The sequence below is a fragment of the Hydra vulgaris genome, chromosome 02, assembly GCF_038396675.1.
Source record: "Hydra vulgaris chromosome 02, alternate assembly HydraT2T_AEP".
Classification (NCBI taxonomy): Eukaryota; Metazoa; Cnidaria; class Hydrozoa; order Anthoathecata; family Hydridae; genus Hydra; species Hydra vulgaris.
The window spans coordinates 11478088-11499470 of NC_088921.1; the positions used below are offsets into that span (position 1 = coordinate 11478088).

The following is a 21383-nucleotide window of genomic DNA, read 5'->3' on the forward strand; positions in this document are numbered from 1 at the left end:
ACCACTTACTTCATCAGCACCAATACTTTTATTTCTTTTTAAAGATTTAAAGGCTCTATCAAGCTCGTCCTGGGATAATTCAGAAGAACACTCATTGTTATAATAAGATTTATTTATAGGACACAAGTAGTCTTCAAACGAACTCTCGGTCGTAGGAATTTTTTTAGAGAGATTGATTCCAATTTCAGTAAAAAATTTGTTAAAAATGTATGCAATTTTGTTCGGTTAACCTATATTTACGTCTTCAAATTTTATAGTTTGTGGTAAAGAACTTAAGTGGTTTTTTGATTTTCCTGTTATTTCTTTTATTATTTTCCAGGTGCGCGTTGAGTTATTTTTAAATTTATTGATCAGATTAGAATAATATTTTTTTTTTAGATATTTACAAATTTTTTCAAATAAATTTTTATAATATATTTTTTCATTTGCGGAAGATTTAGTCTTTAAATATATTATATACAACTTTTGCTTTATTTTTGAAGATTTTTTTAAGCCATTTGTAATCCAAGGACTGTTAAAGATTTTATGACTTATTAATTTTTCACATACTGGAAAGTTTGCGTCATATACTAAGTAGAATAATCGAAGAATTTATTATAAATACTACTTGCATCTTCATTAAAGTTGATATGCCCCCAATGAAGTAATGATTGTTGATGTTTAAAATCATTTATTTTTTTGTCGTTGTAAATACGTTTTTTTACAGTTCTATTTCGTTTAATTTTATTAGATAATGTTATGTTAGAGGTTAGGAAAATAGGGAAGTGGTCCGATAAATCAGTTTTTATGATACCTTTTTGAATGGAGTTATTAAAGATGTCTGTAGTAAAAATATTGTCAATGAGGGTAGCAGAATTCTTAGTTACTCTAGTTGGATGATTGATTAGGGGAACTGCGCCTGCTAAAAAAATTTCATCATAGAAACTTCTCACTTTTTTGTCGTCGTTATAAATAAAACAGTCCATATTAAAATCCCCAATTATAAAGTTTTTTTTTCTTTCGTTGTTACTAGCGTGAACTATATTACGTTGCAAATAAGAGTTAAAATTTTCGCACGCGCCGTCAGGTGGTCTATAGCAGCTGCTTATAAGTATGTTTTTTCCTTTGTTAATAATTAATTCAATTGTTGCGATCTCTTTATCTTCGTCAGAAACGCTCAAATCGCTTCTAACTTTATACGCAAAGTTTTCTTTAACGTATATCAAAACTCCCCCACCGCGTTTATTTGTTTGTCTTTCTAATGAGACTAATTCAAAATTCTTAAGATTAAAATTAGAATTTTTTTCAAGTTCGTAAGTAGAGCACCAAGTTTCCGTAACACATATAATATTAAAAATGTTTTCAGTTTCTTCTAGAAAATGCCGAAAGTGTTCATTATTTTTGCTTAAACTCCTTATATTAATGTGGAGCATTCTGATTTTTTCACTGTTTATATCATTTATATTTTTAAAAAGAAATTCTTTAATGGTGCTGGGGTAATGATATAAACTGTCAGTGTACATATCAATAAAACAATTTACATCTGGGTCTGCGTTTTCATCTAATATAACGTACTTTTCGTAAAAATTATAGGTTAGCGATTGAAAGTCATTCATTTTTATAATTATTTTTTCATGTGCACAGGTTTAAAGAATTTCTTTTCGTTATTGATATTATTAATCGCGTGTTATCAGTTTGTCATAGACTACTTTTGCATACTTACCTGAGGATCTTAATTCTTTGGCTTTTGCAAAGAGTATTTTTCTTTTTTCAATTGTTCTTTCGCTGTAGTCGTCGTTGAGATATATTCGTTCATTCCAAAGCTTTAGTCGCTTGTAATGATCTAATATTTTTTCTTTATCTTTATAGTTAAGGAACTTTACATCTATTGTTCGTCGCTTTTTTTGTCCAGATTCTTTTTGTTTTCCAGTTCTGTGGGCTCTTTCTATTTGTATGTCATGTTTTATATTTAACTTTTCTTTAATAAAACATTTTACTTTCGACTCGCTTTCTTCCCATGATTCGTTTTCTTTTTCTTCAAAACCTTCGAACCTCAAGTTGTTTCTCTTGCTACGATCTTCTAATTCAGCAATTTTGTCGATAAAAAGTTCGCTTGAAACTTTTTTTTCATTTTCTTTGATATGATTTTTTAGTTTTTCATTAAGTTCGTTCGTTTCCTTTATGGTTTTTTAGTATAGTTCGTTTTGAAAATTCATCCCGTTGTTTATTAAAGCAATTTCATTTTTTAGTGATATATTTTCATTTTTTAATTGATCTATTTTTCCTTCCAGTTTGTCAATTTTCTCTCCAAAGATTTTTAATAAAGTATTTTCATAGGCTTCTACTAGCTCTTTCACTTGCGTGATTGTTAAACTTTTAGCCAATTTTTTTTAAAGAAAAAAAATGATGAAAAAAAAATGTTTTCAACATCTTCAACAGAGTAATCATGGTATGCCATCTTTTTTGTTTATAAGCAATGTTACTTATTTAACGCTGGATTTTAGGATCCTAGTTTTAAGTGTTTCAGCGTTTTTATGCATGCGCAGAACTGTTTGTCTACTTATGCAACGAGCTACTTATTAAGGCGACACTGGTGTCGCTTTAAATAAGTAGACAGTCAGTTATGAGCAAGCGTCACGCATGCGCAGATACGGCGTAAAGTTTCCGTTAGGTAGGTTAAATCTATCGTTAAAAAAGTGGCCTTGTTTCCGTTAGGTATAAACTCAAAAAAGAAAAATAGCCCTATTTTTAAATTTGTTTAAATTATATAATTAGAATCCCAGTCTATTAGTCTGTTGAAGATGTTTAGCAGTATGTCTCTGATGGAATAACAAACTATTATTATAAAGAAATGTCAACTTTGTGGTATGTGTATATATAACCCACTATTTAAGTTAAACTTTTATATAATTTATGATTAAGAGTTTATTATTATTGTCTATTTTATACTTGCAGTATGTTTATGAAGTTAATTTTCTACTATGTCTCAGCGTTTCAAAATCCACAGTTGTTTTGGGACTTTCATTTTATGCATAGACTTTCTCAATTTTGCTCAGAACAAAATAATGAATTTTGTTATATATTTAAGTGTTGCAATTAAGTATTACTAGAAATATTTATTGAAAACAATCTAAAATTAAATTAACTGTAAATTTTTTATGGATTTGAACCTAATTTTCAGAAAGTGACCTTAAGTACAGTTCAAAAAAAGTTTATTGTACCTAGGGCCACTAATTTTTAAACCCTTCTACTTGATGGAATTTTATTAGTATAAGTCAATAGACTTATACTAATACAAAGTAATTAGTATAAAGATGAGATCGTATTAGTTCTTCCATTTTTAGACAGGTCTGGGGCCTTGAAATTTGAAAAAATTTGGCCATAAGTACACAAACTTCCCCTAGACCTTACCCTTCAAGTCGGAAAATCACGTGATTAAAATTCGCGATTGGAAGGCATTATGAATTAGGGGGAAATAAATTTTTGTGCTCGCGCTTCTTTCTATATAACTTTCATATAAATACTGCAATTATTAGTTTATGAAAACTAATATAAATGTAATAAAAAATCATAAAAAAGAATGTGCTTTTTGAATTGTTAATAACTCAAAGTTTTAACTATGATACATATCAGACTCATACTATGGAATTGTTAGATTACCTTAACATTATGGCCAAGCTAATCATATTTTTTATGCTTAGAGGTATATCTGCGAGATGAAAACAAACTGTAACATTATTATAGTGAAAGTTCTGTATATAAAGGTGCAAATAACAAGTCAATGTTGAAATCTTTTAGCATAAGCTGTATTTAAAGTTATACCTTTTCCAGTGTAAATAAATATCCATGTGACTGAAGTTATTCTATTGATTTTTTAGCAAATGTGCTTCATTTATTGAAGAATACAAGAACATCTCTCTTATGTAACAAACCTTTCGCTGGAATTCAAAAAATATATATGCTACAGATTCAAAATTCCTGCGCAAGCTTGTTGATATTCTAAATATGAATTTGAGTTACAGCTACTAATAATTACAGCAAAGATTAAAAAAAAAGTTTGATGTTTATTTATGAACTTAGCATCTTAATGAAAAATGTTTTAACAAAACAAGACTATCAAGAGTATTATATTGTATTAAACCATAATGTAAGTTGTGGATTAAAATTTATTGTAAATAAAAAAAGATGATTCTTTACTCACAACTGCTTGATTTAACTGAATTATTGATATGACACCACGAAACCCTATTATCGCTTTTAGTATAAAAAATCGCTAAATTTACAATAAAGCTTTTTTCAATGAAATTATAGATCTAATATGTGGATTATGTGTATTGAGCCAAAATAGAAAACTAAAGTGTAAGCTTATTCAATCTGGTTTTATTTTGTCGACAACCAATGATTCTTTTTGAAAAAAAACTTTCAATATGAAATTGCGATTTACTCAAAAACTACTAACAAAGTATTTATAACTTGTATGTTCATAAAACAAGCAATTCCTACAGCTTTTCAATACAAAAATGTCTTGAAACTTATTTGTGTTGCTCAATTCTTAAAAACATTATCAAAGTGCAGTTAAGGTACCATAGTATAATGACCAATAATTCTTATTGTGTTTTCTTGACTTAGCTAATAATAAGGTGCACAATCCACACACAAAAAAGCACATTTATTTTACTCAAAGATTTTGATAAAATGTCATGTTTAATCTTAAGTAACACAGAGAAAAACTGTTTTTTTATAATATATTTTAATGTAATTTTTTTAATAAATATGAGTTCTAGAGTTAAAGAAATTTAAAGTATTTTCTTAATTTGTTTTGAATATTAATATTTTAAAAAATATAGTAAAAGCTGATTATACAATGTTTGCTACATACAAACATCCCAATGTGGGAAGTTTATACTTTGCTAATAAAAAAAAACTTTGCTTTTTTTTAAATAGAAATAATATTTAGATCATTTTAACCATAAATTTTTACCTAAAAGAATTGTAAATCTATACTCAAAGAGAAAGTCAATATCAGACTTATTAAAACTAATTGAAATTAAAAATTTTTAAAAGTTTTATCATAAATCTTATTAATTTTAATCAAAGCTTGAAAAAAAGGTTTAAAAAATTCATGCATGGAACAGGGTGTTAGATCTGCCAGATCAGGGAAAAGTCAGGGAATTCAGATATCTGTAAAAAAATTAGGGGATTTTCAGGGAAATTAGGTTAAAATTTAGAAAAAGTTGGGAGAAATCAGGGAAAATGGCTCATCAAACTTACATAACTTAAATAATTTGTATATGGTACACGTAATAAAAAAAGCTTTTTGGCATGTGAGTAATATTTATAAGGACTAAATATTACACCATGTGTAATATTTAGCCTTATGAAAGAAAAAAAAGAAGTAAAAAGATTATTTTGAAATCGGCAGCAAAGTTATGACAATGCATGCATTGACTTTGAAAGGATAGATTCAACTAAAACTAATTTATAAAAAAATTGTAAAACTTTTGTCATGTCTAAGGTTAAGTTAAGTTACTTATAAATTACAAGTAATTTTTTGACGGTTTTTTTTATAAAAGAATTTATTTATTTGCCAAATAAATTTTTGTTTAATAAATAACATTATTAAAAAACTGATAAAAAAAACTTGAAGTATTTAAATTTTCAAAACAAATTTTTGTATAAAATATTGTGTTTTACAATTGTTTATACTTAAATTTTTGGCATGGTAGTCTTTTATTCTTTATCAATTGTCTTGTTGTACTGTTTAACTTAAAAACTCTGTTTGTTTTCCCTGAATCAAAATGGTTGCTAGTTCCGTGTTTTCGCATGACATCAAGCCGACTTGAAGGATTAGACCTCTTGCCTCAACAAAACTTGGACAAAAATATATTATTACAATTACTAATCATTGAAGTAAATATTTTGAAAATTTAACAATTTATGTAACTACTTTATTTTATAGATTTTTGATACTCTTCAAAAAAGTCTAAAATTTTAAATTATTTGATAAAGTCTGCTTATTTTCCTCAAACCAATCAACGAGAAAAAGTTTCAGAGTTTAAACTGGTAATAGTAAAGCTTGGAAAAATGGTAAAGCTATTTATTAATGATAGTATCATTGTAAAAAGGGGCTATCGAAGTTCAAATACAGTCTAAAGATAAGGCCTTAGATATTTTAAGAGACTCATCTGGCTGGCTTGATGGCACCTTGATTGATATAGCACAAAGTTTGTTTTTATATCAGTTTTCTAAAATATTTGAGTTTCCAAGTATAAAATATCTGGGTTTTGTGCATTTTTAGTTGTTTTAATTTAGGTGATTTTACAGAAAGTTACAGTTTTATGTAAATGATTAATGTTAGAAAATCATATTGGGTGTTTCTAAGTAATGTGTACTGATGTTGTTTCACATTAGAAGTGTGTTCAGTTTTATGATTCACTCTTTAACAGTAAAAGTAAAGATGATGCGCCATTGCTAGTGCATAGAGTTGCACATGAAAATGATTGTGATCTACATTACCTGAAATGTATTGAGAATGGTAAAGATGTTTTCTTTTGTTACTGTGTTATACTGTTATAAAAGGTGTTCCTTTAGTACTATCATTGTTGTGAAAGTATACTACTTTTTCTCCTGCTTTTTTTTTATGACTTATTTGAATATTTAAATTCAATCAATATACATAAATACGTTCTTTTGTTTTTTATTGTTGGTTTGTTTATGTTTTTATGCTTTATGTTTTAGTTAATATATAAAAAGTTCATTACTTATTTTGTTTTTGTAAGTGTCTTTTGATGTCTTAAGTTATACAATCGGCTAATTTAGGTCAACTATTACTTGTTCTTTGTTATGTTATTAGCATGATGATTTGTTTTGCTCACTTTGTAGTTATTTTTTCTTACTGCTATCAGTTATTCATTTTATCAACTAGGGTTATTAATGCAAGATGTAGTTAATAGGAACAGTTAATAAAGTCAGTTCTTTATTTACATACACTTGTTGCGGTTGCAGTTAACTATAGCTACTATTACAACTACACCTACAAAGTAGTATTTAAAAATATGGCTATGTAATTTTTAATTATAATAAGATATTTGATCAATTTTTTATAGAATATTGTTAAAGTATAGACTATTCTGGCATGCTGATACCATGGCTATTTTAACATTTTTAACATTTATATGATTTAAAAATTCAAATCCTTATGGCACACATTTAGAATTAATTTTGTAAATCAATTTATTGATATACATTGATCAATGCATTTATTAAAGCTCTTATGGCACAAAGGCAGGTTTTTTTTTTTTTTTTTTTTTATATATTAGTTGCAATTTTAAGATACTATTAACACTATACTATATTTCCATACTATATAGGCTTAAAAATTCATGTGGAAAAATCGAATTTCTTCCGAAAATGCCCAAGTTTCAACCTAGTTAAATTTTTTCAAAAGGACTTAAAAACCTTTTTATTTTATTTTGCTATTTATATTATGTAAGGATATTTTGATCTTATTTGCAAAATAAAGTTTTAGTGTAGCATAAAACTAAGTTGGAGGTCACCTTTTATTATTATTGTGCTAAACATTCATTAAAACCGCTAAAATCGTCGATTAATACCCGTCTAGGTTGTTATTCAGCGGTAGTACAGTAGTGGTGTAGTGGTAAAGCGCTCGCCTCATAATCGAGAAGTTCCGAGTACGATCACCACCACGTCCCTGGTAGTGCCGTGCTCAACTTGTTTATCCGCGTAGCGGTCTTGTTCTTCATGGTTTGTGTTTCAGAGTTATAGAGTTGAGAGAGGGTTGAAACAACAGCTAAAGAAGCCTCCTCGACTGTAGTGGCTTTTTAGGCCTTGACGAGGTAAATTAACACACACAAAAAGGCTAGATACGAAATAATAAATTCTTTTTTTTTTTTTTTTTCTGCCATAACATCAGAGGACTTGCCTTACTATTTATCTGCGTAGAATCAAGTACAAATTTTACATTTGTTAGGTTTAAGGGTTAAAGATTAATAATTTAACGTAAAACATTTTTCTAAAATGCACAGTCAAATTATTTAGGAATACAATAAACTTCCTTGTGAGACGACTATTTTATTTTATATCAATCAATTCACCCATATTGGTATTGATACGGGTGAATGACCTAAAAAAAAGTTTTTTCTTAAAATATGTTTCTTGTCATACTATACAATGAAGATATAAATTACGACTAGAATATACAAGTTAAATGATATTAAAAGTAATAAATTAACACTATAAAAATGCCGTAAAATAATTACAATTCGCATGACCAAGTAAATGCTTTTTTCGGTTAACGTATGTTTTTTTTTAACTTATTTGTTTAGGTTAGCAAAAAGCCTTGATTGTTCAATATATCTGCTTATTCAACTTGACTTATTAGGGTAAGTACGCCAATTAACGGCCATTAACCATTTACTGGCCACTTTTAAAAGCTTTTCTTATAAAAAACTATGACACAACTTGTCCTATATTATTATTTAAACTCAATGGCTTCATTAATACTTTGTAAATATCACAATTTCAGGAAAGTTCTAGAAGGTTTTAGTCGCTAAAACTAAATGTTAAAAACATTATAAAAAATGTAACAATTTTACGCTTTTTTTTCTTAAATTCATACTTTAGAGTCTTTTTTTTGTGCGTTGCAAGTATATGTGCCAGTCCATTCAGGAAGGAAAAAAAAGATAAATATCTTATGTACACTTTGAAACAAAAGTATTTAGTTGATGTTTCACATATAATGTTTTAACTGAATTAGATTAATCCTTTTCTAATAAACCATTTACTGGCCGGTTAATTAATCCATTTACTGGCCATGGCCACTAAATGGTATGAGGTATAAAATATTTTAGTTTCATATTTATATATAGGATTTTCTCACACTTAGTTATTATTCATGTGTGAGAAAAGTTAAGTTAAGATATTAACAAAATCCACATTTAAAATAATTTCTGATTTTCTGAGTTCATTCTACTTTTAAAGTTACTTTCTGAGTCAATTCTACTTTTAAAGTTACTTTAAAAGTAAAATGCTCAATCATTTTAAAGTTAGTTTTAAAATCATTTTAAAGTTACTAATTTTAAAGTTACTTTAAAAGTAGGATGAACTCAGAAAGTTTTAGTTAATTATTTTAGTTAGTTAAACTAGCAGTACATGCAGTTGCATCAGGTATGTCTCAACGGAAAGCAAGTGTATCATATAAAGTTCCGCGATCGACTCTGCAAACCGTAATCTCTGGAAACTCCAAAACAGGAGCGAAACCAGGTAAAAAGCCAATGCTAAGTGATCTTAAAGAAGAACTAATTGATTATGCTGGCAATCGTGCCCAAATGAGAATCGGTTTTGGGAAAAAAACATTTATCACTTATGATGCTAAGCTTGCTAAAAAACATAACATAAGTTTTAAAAATGGTCGACCTAGTGAAAAGTGGTGGCAACTACTTAAAAAGAGACACAATTGTGTTAGTCTTCGTTGTCCAGAAGCTACAGTTTCTCTGCGACACATGTGCATGGATAGGATAAAGGTTTACAAAAATTTTACTTATTTAGAAGTTCTGATACAAAGTAAGAATTTACAGGACAAACCAGAATGTATGTGGAACATGGATGAAACAGGGATGCAACTAGAGCATAAACCTAGTCGTGTTGTTGCCAGGAAAGGCTCAAAATATATTCAGAGTCGAGCAAGTGGCAACAAGGAAACAATTACTGTTATATATTGCGTAAATGCAGCTGGTCAAGTCATATAATAGAGAAAGGAAAAACTGTTCGAACTCAGGTCATATAATAGGGAAAGGAAAAACTGTACGAACTCTTTATGGTTTTGATACTGAAAACGCTCCAAGAGGAGCAACATGGAGTGTGTCTGAAAAGGGCTGGACAAAACGAGGTATTGCAGAGTTATGGTTTGAGAAAAAATTTCTTCCAAATATTGGCTTAGTAAGGCCACAGATTTTAATCCTAGATGGACAAGACTCACACAATTTTGTTAAAATGATTGAGCTGGCTATCGTAAACCAAATTGAAATTGTCGAGCTTCCAACTCACACCAGCAACTGGTTGCAGCCCTGTGACAGAACAGTTTTTAAGTCACTAAAAACTGTCTATTCTGAGGAATGCCAAACAATGATGAATGACTACCCAGGTGTAGTAGTTTCGCATTCTAACTTTTGCGGTTTATTTTCAAAAGCGTGAAAATATGCTATGACTGACACAAATATACGCTCAGGATTTAGAGCTTGTGGAATTTATCCCTTTAATCCAGATGCTATTCCTAAAGAGGCATATATCCCAAACATTTTATATAGTAAAATTTCAGATGCTGTCTTAGTTCAAAATGTTTGCAACATTTCAACAATAAACAACCTTCCATTATTGTCTGATCTGTCAGAAAACAGCTTTGCGATTAACTCGCTGTCTTCTACCAAACCACTAGAAGAAAATGAGTTTATTGATTTTCTAATTTAAGACAATGCTGTGCAATATTTAAATATTGTTACAGAATACAGCTATGCAAGAATCAAACCGATACAAGACAATGAATTTATTGATTTTTTTGTTCAAGACAATACTCTGGGTTTGAATATTAATACTGATATGTCTTGAAGAAGTAAAAGTAATTGAATCAAAATTAGATTCAAATGTTAAAAAAAGTTCTTTGCAAAATATTAACAGATCTTCCATTTGCAAATTCATCTTGTCCATTAGACAAAAATTCAGATGTTCTTACATATCCTTCTCCATAACTTAAACAAACAAAAATCACTCAAAAAACTCTAATTTAAAGTTTTTTGTTCTGACCTCAGAGGAGGCTTATAATGCAAAGCTTGAAGATAAGGCTTCAAAGGTAGCTATTGAAAATAGAAAAGTTGAAAAACAAAAGATTTTGAAAGTAAAGAAAATTTTGCAAAAAAAAAGCTAAATCATATATCAAACTTGAAGAAATCGACCGAGGTGAAAAAAGATGATATTTTATAAGAAGGTGAAAAAATGTGATATTTTATAAGAAATATTTTTTAGGTATTTTTGTTCATTTTAATTCATCTTAATGAGTGTATAAATAATTTAATTGAACAAGTTATCTTGATTTTATAATGTACTTTTTATTTTTTTTTAATTTTATGATAATAAATCAATTACAATGCCCTATTCAATCAAATACAGCCAACGACCAATAAATGGTTAAGATGGCCAGCATTTGGTAAAATTGTTTACCTTTAATATCTGGGTTATATATAATTTTATGTTATTTATAATCACAATAAATTTTACTTAAAATGTCAGAGCTTTTAATTTTCTAAAATTTTATATATGGTATGTAACATATACTTAGGTATTTTTCTCTAACGGGTGTTTCTTGTAAAAATGTGGCCAGTAATTGGCGTAAGTACCCTACGTTGAATAAGTATCCATAAACTAATGCATGCGCAGAATATCATTTTGTCTTATTCAACGATCTACTTATTTAACGTGACAGGTTTTTTCAAAACTTTTCACGAAATTACTCGAAAATACATTAAAAAAGTCAGACAATTGTTAATTAATGTTTAAAAAACATTGGAATAAATGTTTTGAATGTAAAAATGTTTTACGTTCAACAGTGTGTCAAGATCAACTATATAATTTGGAGAGACTGGCAATTGAGACGGCTCTTGCAAGTATATTGGACTTTGATGCAGTTATCGAACTTTTTGGAAGCAAAATACTCGTAGAGCTCATTTTGGCTTCTTGTAATACAATTAAATAAAAATATTTATTTTAAATATTTACAAATCAAATTAATATTTATTTTAAAGAAAACTAGAGAATACTCTTGTTTTCTGAAAAAAATATTTGTTTGTAAAACTCTTTTAAAGATGGCAGTTTTATTATTACTTTTATTTACATTCTTTTCTTTTATATATTTCTAATAATATCAATTTTAAAGGAAAAACCACTTAATTAAAAGGCTTTTTAATATAAAATATTTTGCATAATAAAATAATTTCTTACAACAGAAACTTGTTAAAAAAAGTTTAAGGATTCGTTGACCAAACTAACTTTTTATATATATTGCTTTATAATATTTTTATATATATTACATTATATTATTACATTTATATATATTTGCATATGCATATATATATATATATATATATATATATATATATATATATATATATATATATATATATATATATATATATATTTATATATATATATATACATATATATATATATATATATATATATTATATATATATATTTATAAATATATATATATATACTTGCATATATATATATATATATATATATATATATATATATATATATAAATATATACATATATATATTTGCATATATATATATATATATGAATATATATATATATATATATATATATATATATATATATATATATATATATATATATATATATATATATATATATATATATATATATATATATATATATATATATATATATATGCAAGTATATTGAAAGGTCAAACCAAGCTGACGATGAAATAATTCAAAGTATACAAACAGCAAAAATAGAGTTAAACAGAAAAATATATACCGGTATACTCATATGTGGTGATTTCAATTTTCCATACATCAAATGGTATGAAGATGGCTCTGTTTAAGTTAATGGTAATAAAAACAGTATTGGTGCTAGAGTTTTAGATCTTATTAACAATATAAACATCATTCAAAATGTAACATTTCTAACATTCATCCAAAAAAATAAAATGCCAAAAAATATATTGGACCTGGTCATAACTGAATCATCAGATTGAATCAAACACATAGAAAATTTACCACCACTTGGATTAGCTAATCAAGGCCATTTGGTTCTAAAATTTAATTATGATTTATCAAGTAATAAAGATAAAACTAGTTGTTTAACATTCAAGTACAATTACCATAAAAGTGATTTCAATTCTATCATTAAATGTTTTCAAAATATAGATTGGTTAAAAGAGTTAAGCAACTTAAATATAAATGACAGTTACAACTTATTTTTGAATCATTATAACAACATAACAAATATGTTTGTACCAAAAGTGATATGTAAAAATAAAAACAAACCTCTTTGGCTCAATCGTACATTTTTAATCCTCATAAATAAAAAAAGTAGATTATGGCGTAAAAATCAATCTTCAAAGTGGAAAATACCTGAGCTTGTCGAACAATGCAAAAACCTGAAATCTTCTTTACAAGTACAAAAAAGAACTATTAAAAATTTTGAACATAGTTTAGCTTTTGATACTAAAAATCCCAAAAGTTTGTTTAGTTATGCTAATAGTTCACGCAAAATCAAACAAAGCATCAAATCAATTCGAAATAAATATGGAGTTGCTGGGACAGATGGTAGATTCATTGCTGACACATTAAATGATCAATTCAAATAAGTCTTCAGCAATAATTTAGTTAACAAAGATTCTCCACTACTTTCAAATCGTACAACGGAGCGTTTATCAAGCCTTCATTTTTCAATAGATGAGATCAAAAATAAATTAAAAAATTTAAATCCAAATAAAACAACCGGACCGGACATTGTCCACCCAATGATATTAAAACAATGTGCTAATGTACTATCTTTACCTCTAACCATTTTTTACAACAAATCACTATCAGAAAGATTGATTCCTCATGCATGGCGCAATGCAAATGTTACTCCACTATTTAAAAAAGGTGATACCAATGAACCAAGTAATTATAGACCAGTTTCTCTTACATCTATTCCATGTAAATTAATGGAAAGCTTAGTAACCAATGTCATTGTAAATCATCTCTCAAAACTAAGTTTAATATCTCAATCTCAACATGGTTTTGTAAAGAATAAAGCATGTGTTACAAACTTATTAGAATCCAATGATTATATTACAAAATGTTTAGCTAACAAAAATGCAGTAAATGTGGTATATCTGGACTTTTCAAAAGCTTTGACGCAATCTCTCACAAACTATTAATCATCAAGCTTGGAATAGTTGGCTACCTTCTTGATTGGATTAAAGACTTTCTCACTAATAGAAAACAAAGAGCAGTACTTGGAGAACACATATCTGATTGGGCTCACGTTACTAGCGGTGTCCCACAAGGCTCAGTTTTAGGCCCAATACTTTTTATAATTTACATCAATGACTTGCCAGACAATTTAAAATGTGTCAGTAAACTATATGCAGATGATTCGAAACTAATGAATGAGCTACGAGTAAAAAATATTCTTAATGATACCACTCACATTCAAACTGATTTAAATAAAATCACTGAATGGACAAAAGTTTGGTTGATGAAGCTGAACCTAGAAAAATGTAAAGTTATGCATATGGGAAGTAACAACCCACGCTCAAACTATTCACTTCAAGATACAACCAACTATTTAAATTACAATTTAGAAAAATCAGATGTAGAAAAAGATCTTGGTATATTTGTTTCAAGTAATGCTAAATATTTTAATCAAGTAATTCATGCTAGTAATAAAGCTAACAGAATGCTTAATATGTTAAAAAAAACATTATATCAAGGGATTTAATGTTATGGACTAAGTTATACAAAACATTTGTCAGACCTAACCTGGAATATGCAATCAGTGCTTGGTCACCTTATTTAATGAATGATATAAAGATTATTGAGAAAATTCAAAGACGATCCACAAAAGTCCCAACTATATGCAAACATCTTTGTTACACAGATAGATGTATCTTATTTGAAATTCAAAAACTGGAGGATCGTAGAATAATAGGTGACTTGATTCAAAAGTTTAAAATTGAAAAAGGTCTTACCATCATTAATTGGCACAATGAACCAATTATACGTCCAGCTCGATGTGGTCAACGAGAACAGTTTGTACGCGAATTTAACAGAAATTGCGATCCACGATATTATTTTTTTAGTAATCGTGTTGCTAAGCATTGGAATGCACTCAATGATGCAACAGTTAACTGTTCCTCGACTAACGAATTTAAACGAATGCTTGACAGTTCAATTGATAGTTACCTAAAGTAATTGAATGACTTTAATAGGATCTGTATCCTATTTGCAACTCATATACTATTACTATTACTATTATATATACATATATATACATATATATATATATATATATATATATATATATATTTACATATATATATATATATATATATATATATATATATATATATATATATATATATATATATATATATACACATACACAAAATATATGTGTATGTCAAATTATGAACAATTGCAAAAAGTTGAAATGACAGGAGGCGGAAAAGAGTTGATTATATAATTATATAACAATCAAAACAACAATACATATATATATATATGTGTATATATATATATATATATATATATATATATATATATATATATATATATATATATATATATATATATATATATATATGTATAAAATTTAAGCGACATCTTAAATAGTATGTGTAATAATATTATAAGCATTAAAACATCATATACGGTATCATACTATTTATTTCTTTTTTAAGTAATATTTCGGCATCATTCGGCTCAGTGAGAGCCATTATCAAACTAATGAAGCCATTAAAAAAACCGTTTAAAAATTATAATAAAGGTAACCTAATGATGTCATTGCAACGTCAGATATTCAACATTTTTTAATTTTACAAAAAATGGTTTCCAATGGTGAGTAATCACCAAATTGGAATTGTCACGATTTAAAACGTTTTCTTTAGGTTTTGAACATTGCACACGTTGTACTTCAATGGCCTCACGAATTTTTCTTGTGTAGTTGTTTGAAATAACAGAAAGAGTTTTAGGGTTCTCTCAGTTTGTTTTACCATTACAATGTTGTGAATGTTCTACTATTCCAGATGTTTCCCAGTTGGCTTTTGTAACATTATTTTTATGTTCTTGAATTCGTGTGGAAATCTTTTTTCTTGTTTCACCAATATAACATGCACCACATGTGCAATTAAAATATTTAAAGCTAAGCAATTAAGATAATTTAGTTCGTTGTATAAGATCATCTCTATCTTTGTTTAGCATATCAATAATTGTCACAGTTGCTTTATCAAGTGGCTCTGATGGGTATAAATTGATAACATCAAATGACACTTGAACTTCGTCATTAACAAACCATTCTTTTGCTGTTGATACAAACGAAAATGAATTTTTAACACGGCATTCATTTTTATTTAAAGTTGGTTGTATTATCTCAACTAGATGTTGCGAAAATTTATGGGTGGTGTGCTAATTGTCAAAACTATTATTCGCATTGGATAACCTTGTTTACTTTTATGTGCTTTAATACAACCGTACAAACGGGGTAGAATTGCATCTGAAGGATATATTTTACCATATGTTTACGTATATGATGTTTTGATACTTATAATATATATATATATATATATATATATATATATATATATATATATATATATATATATATATATATATATATATATAAATTGATTTTAATAAAAAAAGCAGCGTATAACTATTTTTTTAAATATATTTTAGATATAATAATATATTTACAATATTTCGTTGACCTATTGTGATCAGCGTCATCAGGTAATGAAAAAAAAACAAGAAAAAAAAAACGTTACAGAACAACATAAAACCAACCGTTTAAAAAAGAAGACATTAAAAAGCATAAAATTTAAAAACCAATTAAATAATATAATAGTGACCTCAGTCAAATTTTTGTCAAAATTGGTCCTCAAGTTTTTATTTCCACACTATCCCCGTCATCTCTATTTACATCAGTTTGCCCAATACCTCGTGTCGAATTCTTGCTTTTTTTATCTCCAGGGATTCTCTAACTTTTCTTATCCTGTATTCTGGAATGACTGCCAAGGTTTTAGGATTCAGCCAATCAAAAGTACCACGGCATGTTCTAGAATGTTCCGTGGCTCCTGAACTCGACCATTTTTGGTTTTTACAGGCTCTTTGGTGTTCTGCACTTCTTAAAATGATTTTCTTTTTGGTCTCACCAATAAGAAATCATTTTAAAAAAACCCTTTGAAGACGCCAGTAATTATGCTTGGGTTGATGTTTGAGTTTATTTATATTTGAACATTGGTTATGGCATCCTTACGGTGTATTTGAAATTCATAAAATCCGTTCATTATATTTGTAATAGATATATCTAAACAGTAAAGTTGTTTTTTTCCGTTTTCAAGTTCAACAGTATATTTTTTGGAGGGGTTTTGTTCATTTAGAGTTTTTAGGAACAGTTCTTGTTTTTCTTTCGAATCGAAGCGAGCATGTGTATCGTCTACATATCTTTTGTGAGTTAATGGTTGGAATGATTTAACAATGGCTATAATAAGGGATTTTTTTTCTATATTTTGCAAAAATGCTTCAGCCATGACTATCATCAACAATAAACCAATTGGACCTAAATTAGGTAAAATTCGGATTTTATCTTCATATAAAAAGTAACACTTGCTTAGTGAAAGTTCAATTAACTGGTGTATATCTAAAAGAGTTAATTTAGTCCTAGTTTTTAAATCCTCATTGCTCAATATGCTAATAATAAACGGATTGCTTCATCGATCGGTACAGATGGATATAAATTTACTACATCAAATGAAACTTGAATTTCATTAGGTTCTATCTTTTATTCTTTAGCATCGTTGACAAAACTGCTTGAATTAATTAGTCGAGTTGTGATTTTATTTAATGTTGGTTGAACGATTTTACCCAGGTACTGTATGTTCCATAAGGTGGTGTGTTAATAGTGGAAACAACAGGACGCATTGGGTAGTTTTGTTTTGCTTTGTGAGCTTTAACCATTCCATAGATTCTAGGTGGAACGCAGTCTGATTGATACATTTTAAAGTAAGTGGCATTGCCTTACTTACCTTGTTTTCTTAATTTACATAACAGTTTTTGAAATTTAGTGGTGAATGTGGGTGTTGGGTCCTAATCAATAACTTTACTATTTTTTATTTGTTCTTCTAATTCATCTTTTGCTTTATTTTCGTTTAATAAAACAAAACCTGCTCCTTTGTGATATATCTTATCAAATGGATATATCTTTAGGTGTGAATGCTTTTTTAGTTAGGTTTTAGTTAGGTTTTGTAAAGAAAAGCGTTGTTGTTTTGTTAAATTATCTTTTAATTTTAGTTTTAAAGAACAATTTAGAATTTTCGAACAATTTTGTCGAAGAATCTCTGCCTGTATTTGTTTATTTTGTTGTTCGAGTTCTAAAGCATAATTACTGGCGCCTTCAAAGGGTTTCTTTGTAAAGCAAAACGAATCTGCTCCCAAAAACACGTCTTACAAGAAATTAATTTCCTCATAAATACATTTTTAGAAAACGCTATAACAAAAGTAATCTTATTAAAATAACCAAAAACTATTTAGACCGCGTTTAAAAAAATACTACATCTAAAAAATTAAATAAGCAGTTTCTTAAACTACCTTGGATACCTATTATTTGCCCTAAACTCCGAAGAGAGTTTAAAAAACAAAACATCAGAGTTATATTTACTTCACCTCCCAATTTAAATAACATGCTATGCAACAACAAAACAAAACTACCACCAAACTCCATTCCGGATGTTTACGAGCTTAAATGCTCATGCGGAAGTATATATATTGGTGAGACCAAAAAGAAAATCATTTTAAGAAGTGCAGAACACCAAAGAGCCTGTAAAAACCAAAAATGGTCGAGTTCAGGAGCCACGGAACATTCTAGAACATGCCGTGGTACTTTTGATTGGCTGAATCCTAAAACCTTGGCAGTCATTCCAGAATACAGGATAAGAAAAGTTAGAGAATCCTGGAGATAAATAAAGCAAGAATTCGACACGAGATATGCTTTTTTTATTAAAATCAATTTATTTATATATATATATATATATATATATATATATATATATATATATATATATATATATATATATATATACATATATATATATAAATGAGTGTGTGTGTGTGGGGGGGAAACAGGGGCTAGTTGGCCGCAGGGGTAAGTTGACGAACTGCGTTTATCTTTAGAGCCTTTCATCATAAAGAACAAAAATTGCCCAGAAACTTCCTTATTGACCATTTTAACATTCACTGTAGTATTGTCAGGATTCGCGCATGCGCATGGGATATATTGAGATTTATGCGTTTTTTGGACAAAAACGTAACTTTTAGAACATCGCTTCCTTTTTACTTTACAAAGAAAATAGTAAGTCCTATGAAAAAAAAAGTTATTTTAAAAGTTCTAGTCATAATTGGTTTACTATATTCCGTCAAACTTTTTTTTCAAAGTCGCCGTTTTTCAGGATCTATAGACTGTTTGTAGAAAAAAAAGTTTTGGGGGTAAGTCGGCAAAATTTTCACGGGGTAAGTTGGCATTTACTATGGAAAAAAAATATATATTTTTTTGAAATTATTTTTTTTCTTTTTTTAAAATTCTATTAATATTGAAAAAATTTATTCTTACTAAAAAATTGAAAAAAAAAATTGTTAGTTTTTTTTTTTCACAGATTAAAAATTGGGGTACTGTTTTGGCTTTTATACGGCAAATGTTCGGTACCAACTAAAAGTAATATTAAATTTTAGGATAAAACATGGCCTACTGTTATTATACGGCCTGATTTATTGCATTTTCCGTAAAAAATTAGGAGGCCAGTTTTTTTTACTGCAAATGTTTATTTTATTAAGATGGTCGAGGAATACTTGAGATTATCATCATGTTATACAATATTTTTCACATTATGCTATACAATATTTTTCGCTAACTGATTCCCTGTTTCAGTATATTCCAATAACATATGAAATACTGAAATAGGCTTTCAAATAGCTACGTATCAAAATGCTACTAAAACAAACTTACATTTTGCAAAGACTACTTACAACTCTACAACAACTCAAAGACTACTTACAATAAAAACAAAGGTTTGTAATTTTATATGTATTAAGGATTTGAGAAAAAATCTTTTATTAGCATTAGCTATTAGTTCGTTGTCTTTCTTTAAACTTTTTTCCTGATCTTTTCTTACAGAATCTGTAGTTTCTTTTTGTAAATTATTATAAAAAATATTAATAACAATTCGAGATCCATATTCAATTCCCCCATTCTTGGTGATTCTCGCATGTAAAATCAACACGGCTATAATAAATCTTAAAAATTTGTTCTGCAAAACTTTTAATTGATAAAGAATAACTGCAATGTTTGATTAGAATAATAGAAATAATTTCTAAAGGAATACTAAAAAGATGACAAATAAAATCAGACAAGGATTGACTTGGATATATAAGTCCACCTCTGGATAATATTTTCAGATATTCGTTATTAAAAACATCTTGGTCTGTAGAAACCATTTTTTGACCACAAGATAGACATTTAAATCTTTTTTTCAATTTTAGCCTGCTATAGTAACAGTAACTTCCATGCTATCTTCAGAAAGCTGATACTCTAATATCTCTGAAGACAACAATGCAATATCTTGCATAATGTTTTCTAATGTAGAGTATTCAAATGTTTGATAAATATTTTCATCCCAGAAATTAATACTTCCTTTAGAAGATTTCTTACTGCTAAAATCTTTTCACACTTGCAAACTTCTAAAAGACTTACAAAAAATCGACCACCGCTCATTTGTCTATACCTACAAAAGCGTAGCTCCAAAGGATCATTTTGTAACCTGAAAGTAAGAACAAATGTATTGCTTTCTTCAAGCAAATCATCAATAAAAGATGCACGTAATGTTGTGATAAGAGCATGAGAAGTTTGTTTGGTTAAAGTAAAATATTCACATTTTGACCAAATTTCAATCCAACTTGCTATTTCTCTATAAAATGTGGGTTTTTTATCTCCTTTTACAGCAGCATTGCCAAGCTGATTGCATGTATTAAACATCTGCTTTGAATTAAGTGTGATAAATAACTTATGAAACAATGATAAAAATTGCGTTGCATCATTTCTTTCGGGAAAATAACTTATCGCAGTATGTATCGAGTATCGCAGCAGTAGTTGTTTCATCAAAAATTGCTAATGCAAGGTTAACATCTTGTTTATTGTTTCCAGGATGAGTGACTAATTTTCCTTGCTTTTTTCAAGTTTCCATTTAATAATTGGTCTTTCACATAAACTTTATTAAATAAATCCCAAGTAATAAAACCAGCTGGAATTCAACTTTGTCTTTGCAGAAATCAATCGAAAAAGAAGGAAAAACAAATTTTTTTCCATTCAACAAGTTATTCATAACATTTTTTATTAAATGGATTTTATCATATAATATGTTTTTAAAACTCGATTATAAGCTGGATGATAAATAAATAGTTTTCTATCTCCATTATATGATTAATGTAACTCTGAAAATGCATTAACATTGGTAGAATGATTATCTGTGACAATAGCTCTTACTTTAAAACCTGATTGGTGCAATAAGGTAATGCACTCATCAATTTCTTTTTTCAACCAT

General features: G+C 27.9%; 1 protein-coding gene across 1 annotated transcript; it reads right to left on the reverse strand.

Annotated features, from left to right (window-relative positions):
• Positions 1–1655: 1655 nt before the first annotated feature.
• On the reverse strand, positions 1656–9037 carry LOC136075841 (uncharacterized). The gene is made up of 2 exons (XM_065789278.1): positions 8984–9037; positions 1656–2156 (listed from the first exon to the last, which is right to left on the reverse strand). Exons 1-2 carry the CDS (start codon positions 9035–9037, stop codon positions 1656–1658), a joined length of 555 nt encoding a protein of 184 aa, XP_065645350.1.
• Positions 9038–21383: the final 12346 nt, after the last annotated feature.

Excerpts from the sequence above, each read along its gene's own strand:
- LOC136075841 (XM_065789278.1), bottom strand. The coding sequence starts at position 9,037 with ATGATTGAGCATTTTACTTTTAAAGTAACTTTAAAAGTAGAATTGACT. Across the intron at positions 2,157-8,983 it reads AAGTAGAATTGACTCAGAAA|GAAACGAACGAACTTAATGA; the intron begins GTAACTTTAAAA and ends AAAACCATAAAG.